A 5,888-nucleotide genomic window follows, 5' to 3' on the forward strand; every position below is an offset into this window, starting at 1 on the left:
GTAGGCCACCGCGCCCCTGCGCAGGTTGCCTGAAGGATGGATCACGAAAGCCTGACAAAAAATGGATCACCAGACTCTTGTCGGTGCCGGGGCTCCGGGCGATACGGAGAGAACCTTGCTTCCACCTCCCCTCCGAGAGGTTTGGGTTTTTTCCCAGCCTCATACCCTTAACACTTTCTTTTTCATTGCTGCCAATGCTTCTTTCTCACACTTTAAGAAAAAACGTACTGAAGACAAGCCCACCTAGGCTTCCAGCCTAGGCTTCCCCACCCTGCTACCAACACCACCAGGGCTGCTGGCTGTGGGGCAGCAGTTCAAAGTAAGACGCTGTCCCATCGCACGTATTTCATTGTCTATTTCTACACCAAGGAAGAAGGCAGCAGCCCCGTGCATGTGGAGTCACCTCCTGGGACCAGAGCCCGCATGGGAAAACACGGATTTTAGTCTTAAGAAACCACCTTCAAACAGCAACGAGGAAGTCGGACTCCCACGTGCTTTAACTTACCCATGAAGCGAAGCCATTACACCATCTGCCTCCCCCTCGCTTTCCCGAGGGTGGGATCTCATGGACAGCGGCCTTTTCAGATCCTTTGAAAAGAGGTGACAATACAAAGTCCAAATATATTCCTTACTATTAAAACTACCAAGTAGGCAATACCAATGGGAATTTCACATAGGAGATTGTCTTTCTGAAGACAGTAATAAAGACTTCTCATTAAGGCAGGGCAATTAATGTGGACTGTAGCATTGTCAACAGGCAGAGAGAAAAAGTATAAATCTCCCAGTTTTTCAAGAATATCCTGCATCCAGTGCACTTAAGCTAAGCTGAAAGATGTTGCTTCTTTCTTTTTACATCTCACATAAAAATTGCAAAAGCAAAGCTGTAAAGGCAACTGATTTCTGGAGACTGCTTTTTCCAGTGCTGCCCCAAGTCACGCAACATGTTGCAAAAAATTTAACAGATGCTTTAATCCATTTTACAAATCTCAAAGCCGAATGTTTGAATTTCTATTTGCCAGCGCTAGCGAGAGTAAAACAGCGTCCAGACTGCTGCTGATAGTATATTCTGGAAGAAAACTAGGAAAGCCTTGACAAAATTGAAGGCAGCAGCAGATGTATTTCCATGTGAGTTACTCAATATATTTTCCTTACCCCATATAAATAGAAATTTCAGGTCGTGATGCAGAAAGCATTGTCCACCTCTCTGCCGCTGTACTTTTTCTGCCCAAGCTTCCAAAGGCAAGCCAGGCTTATCTGGATGCTTATCACCCACCAAGGATTATGTTTTCCAGGTGTAGAAAGACAACAGAGCAGCTCATTCCTCTCCTTAGAGCTTTCTACACACTGCCTATGTGCTTTTTAAATACAAATCATTTACGTGCAAGTGCACACGGGACTGACTATCTCTTGAATTACCGTGCTCCAGGCAAGCAGAGGGAAAGGACACATCAGGTGAGGCATAGCTGTTGCCCGAGCGTGTAAGTGCTAACCTGCATTACGTGCTGCTGAGGCAGACCCCACCACCAGTCCTTTCTGAGCAGGGCAGCCCGCGCTTGCTAAGCAGGAGCCTGGCGAGGACGAATGCCATCCCATGGCTGAAGCACGTCGCTTGGCAGTGTCAGTGCCTTCTCCAGAAACACTACTGGAAGAAGGAAAAAAAACCAGTGTTAACTGTGACCTTGCTCCACTTCTCACTTATTTTCCTGACCGTCATCTGTGGTCATCCTTCCACTGTTTCACACACGTCCATTTTCATAGGGATCTTCAAAACCTATTTACCATCAGGGATTTCCCTTCAGCACGGAATATCCCTCTAAGAAGTATTTCTTAGAGCAACATTACAATGTCCCCCCTCCCATGGCATTAATAATCACGGCCTTCCCATGATCACTCATACATAAAACCATACGGTAAAGAACTACGTATGGCTTTGTCCAATCTCTGAACTAACCAACTGAACATAATGCCGTGTTTAATCTTCATTAAAACGGGTCGGCGCAGCGGTCCGGGGAGACGTGCTGTGCCATCTGCTGGCTGCCTGCGCTGGGCGTGCTGATACGCTGCGTTCCCTCTTGCCTTCAGCCTTCATCCCACCGTTTCTGGGGAGCGCATCTATAACACTGCACTCTTGTTATTTATTGCTCAGATGGAAGTTGCCAGAATTTCGGTTGCCAGCTTCCTAAAGCTTTTCAAGGGAACACAAAGCCGCCTTGGATCCTTACAGCTTGCCTGCAGATCTATGGAAGATCGTCAGCCCTTCCTTTTTGCACGGAGTGCGAAACACGTGCGAGCAAGTGCTGTAGTAATGAGATCAGTTAGCATCTCTGCTGGATATTTTCTGCATCCCATGTGATGTCTGTTATGCAACACCATTCCTTCCCAGAAAAAGCACCTAAGCTGCTTTTTTTCCCAGCACGTTACCTTTTACTGACCTCTTCGCAAAGCCTCAGGAGCGTAGCTCAGCATTATCAGTGGTGGCCTCCATTATGTGCGAAGGACTGCATTAATTTCCATGTCCCAGGAGGTTCTTTTGATCTTAACATCGTTCCTCTCCTTTGCAAGGATTTTGCCACATGAAAAGCATATATAGGCTCACCCCCAGCCACGTCAATATGTGATGAATTAATCCTTACTCCTGCTCTTACCTGCGACCTTTCCCGTTCCCATACAGACATCTGCTACCAGCACAGGCAGCAAGTCCCAGCACTGACCTGAAACACCAAGTTTTCCTTCTCTGCTGCCATCAACACTCCTCCAGCCCTTACTGTAGTTTCCATTATCCCTTGCTGTGCAAAATGCCACAGCTCTGCAGGCAGGCAAAGATCTCGCAAGCAATTTCGTAGAGGGGATCAATTGCCAATGCTTCATAGCCTGTTTCCGTGGAGCAATTTTTTTTTTATTATTATTATTATGCAGCATTTAACTGCTGTTTGGCCTGTCAGCAGCAGGGGGCAAACAAATGCAGGGCCATTAAATTTCACTATTTTGTCCTATACATCTATCTACCATTCCAGAATCCCGCCTGAAATCGCCACGCATAGCTCCGCATCCCATGGATCCGGGACATATAAGGACTACAAAAAGTCTCCTTACTTCTGTTCCCATGTGTCCAGCTTGAGTTTATTGTTTCTCTGCCTCTCCCTTTAACAGTCAGCTTTCAAAATCAACAAAATATTCTCCAGTCAGCTATGAAGAGCATGTGCCTGGCAGAAACAGGCCTAGGGTGTCAAGGTTTACATCAAAACCTACGGAAGAACGTTTCACTTGCAGAAAACAAGCAGAGCGCCTGCATGTTTGAATTATAGCACCTAGCCTGTCACAGGTTCAAGAACACACGCTCGTATTTTGGCTTCCCCTAAGACTATCACACACAAAAAACAAAACAAAACAAAACAACCCCAAAACAAACCACCTAGATACACTAGCGCTTCCGTAACATGAAGTAGCATTTATTGACAAGACAATTATTCCCCTTAACTGATTTCACACAGGAAACAGACAGTAGTACCTTTCAGATGCTACTGGTACACAAATCAAGGCATGGGCTCCCCGAAACCTGTCCCAGACACAAGTGCAGGTCTTACCTGAGACACTTTGTTAAACTTTTAAGAAAAATTAATCAGTCATTGCTCCTTTACAGCCTGAACTGGAACTGGTCACTCCCAGCAAGAACTTCAATGTGGGTTTAAATTGAAGACAACATTACGTGTTACCTGTTTGTCCTGTATCAATGCTACATTAGACCTATAACAGCAGACAACTGTTAACATATTTATCATAGATGAAGTGAACATTTTTATCACAGACATAAATAACTATGAAATCCAGAAAAGTCTTGCTTTGCTTCTCTCCGAATTCAGGAGGGGAAACAGTATCTCAGGCCACATGGGATTTAAGTAATAGCTTTCTGCTCCGTCAGAAAATTGAGAAGATTTAAACGAGCCTTAAAGTAGCTAATGTAATGTATGAGCTCAAGGACTTAATCAGAACAAGAAATAGAGAAAATACCATAACCACACATATCTCATTCTGCAGCTCAACACAGAAAAAGGATGGACTAGAACAAGACAGGAAAAAGGAGAACACAGCGACAGCTGCATAATTCCATTCTCAATCCGCCCTCAGGAGGTCCCCCCGTCCTGTCCCGTCCCGTCCCGTCCCATCCCGCATGGGCTATTTCATTCCCGTTGCTTGACACATCCCTTGCAGCCTCTCAAAACCAGTATTTACAGTGTGGAAAGACGACAGCATTGCAGTAGAGGAAAACACCTTAACACGCAGGCCAGGTGAGGAAAAGGCCCCGTGCTACTTTTAGACGTCGCACCTTCTGAAAAAAAAAACCCCAAATACCACCTCCCTCCCCCTCTCCCCCACCCAGTGTTCTTAAAGATAAAAAACACAGCATCTTTTATAAAATTTTTATTGGATTCAGTAGTGCTACTCGCAGCTCTCAGAAACAGACAAAAATCAGTATCACCGAAGCTTCCTGCTTTTCTTAACTCCTGCGCGAATGCCAGACGGTTCCCCGGCATATCTGTGCAACTCCCTCCGAACTTCACGGACCTGGCCCTTGCGGCGAATCTTGGCTCGCCGAAACTTCTCCCGATGCTTGACCCGGGGGTTGCGATCGATCTTCTTCCTTCTGGGCGTGAGGCCTTTGTTCTTGATCATCTGATAGGTCACACCTCTCTTTTTGTTTGGATCCTCTCCTTCTAACTCCACGTCTTCTTCAAGCGTGTCTTGGTCTTCAGTTCTCTTCCTCTTGAGTTTCAACTTCTCCTCCATCATCTTATAGTATTTTAGGGCAGCCTCTTCATCCAGGTCCGACTCATCTGATGGTTCATCAGCAGTAGCCCGGCCACTAGCAAGTGCAGGAGCGCTTTTTGATTTGTTTTTCTTAACATCCAGTGGGAGAAACACCGCAAACTTCTTCTCCTTCCGTAATTTATCTTCCTTCTTATCATAGTAGCTTTTCAAAAGCATGCGAACTTGTGAGGATAACTTTTGATCTATAACAGCTAGGTCATTGATTATATTTCTATAAGCAACCAGCCGTTCGATAATGGGGTGACTATGAACCGGCATCCTCTTGGACTTCAAAACCAGATAGAAACTGATATTGGCACAGTAATTCAAGTAGAGATGATACTTGGTCTGCAAATAGCGACTGCCTTTCCCTTGCGGGATAGTGCCATTTTTGACCATTTGCAGCAGCGGGTGCAGTTCGTCCTTGAGCTCCATTAGCTTGACTTCAAAGTCCTCAATCAGCTGCAAGAGCTCAGGGGACTCCTGCTTCAGTAGCTTCAGCTTCTCCTTCTTGGAAAGGGCCTGCAAATCCTTGTCAATCTTCTGCCCCTTGCTATCGTGGGTTTTCTGCCGCTCAGCCAGATAGCCCTGGATCACATCCAGCCCGTAATCATCTTCTCCCAAGTTTTGCACCAACCGCCTCTGGATGACTTGAGCCTCCTGCTCCTCTTCTTCCTCCTCAGCATCGACTTCTTGCTGGCTACGCTTGCCCTTGGCCTGGGCATCGCTCCCGTAGTCCGTGTCGTAGTAGAGCTGCTTGCGTTGGCCCCAGGAGAGCTCGTGTGGGAGCTTGGTGTCCTGAAGGCGCTCCTCCAAGTCGCTTTCCATGGACAGGTCCCCATCTTCATCTTCAAATTCATCTATGTCCTCCTCTTTGCCTTCCCCATCCTCCTCCTCCTCACCTTCTTCATCCTCTTCTGCGCTGTGGTCCACATAAAGATCCAGTCCCTGTACCTCCTCCTCCTCCTCCTCCTCACCGTGTCCATCCTCCTCCTCCTCCTCGCTGTCCTCCTCGGGCAGTTGCAGCCCCAGTACTTCCTCCTCCTCCTCCTCCTCGCTGTTCCCGGCCTCCTCCCCGCTCT

The 5,888-nt window shown here is 46.9% G+C and overlaps 1 protein-coding gene across 1 annotated transcript; it reads right to left on the reverse strand.

The window, feature by feature from the left end:
- Positions 1–4,411: 4,411 nt before the first annotated feature.
- Positions 4,412–5,775, reverse strand: UTP3 (UTP3, small subunit (SSU) processome component, homolog (S. cerevisiae); the record flags this gene model as incomplete). The annotated part of the gene is made up of 1 exon (XM_009577730.1): positions 4,412–5,775. A coding segment is annotated over one exon (1,302 nt), but the record flags the coding sequence as incomplete, so codon positions are not given.
- Positions 5,776–5,888: the final 113 nt, after the last annotated feature.

Source organism: Fulmarus glacialis, unplaced genomic scaffold (genome assembly GCF_000690835.1).
Source record: "Fulmarus glacialis isolate BGI_N327 unplaced genomic scaffold, ASM69083v1 Scaffold48965, whole genome shotgun sequence".
Lineage (NCBI taxonomy): Eukaryota > Metazoa > Chordata > Aves > Procellariiformes > Procellariidae > Fulmarus > Fulmarus glacialis.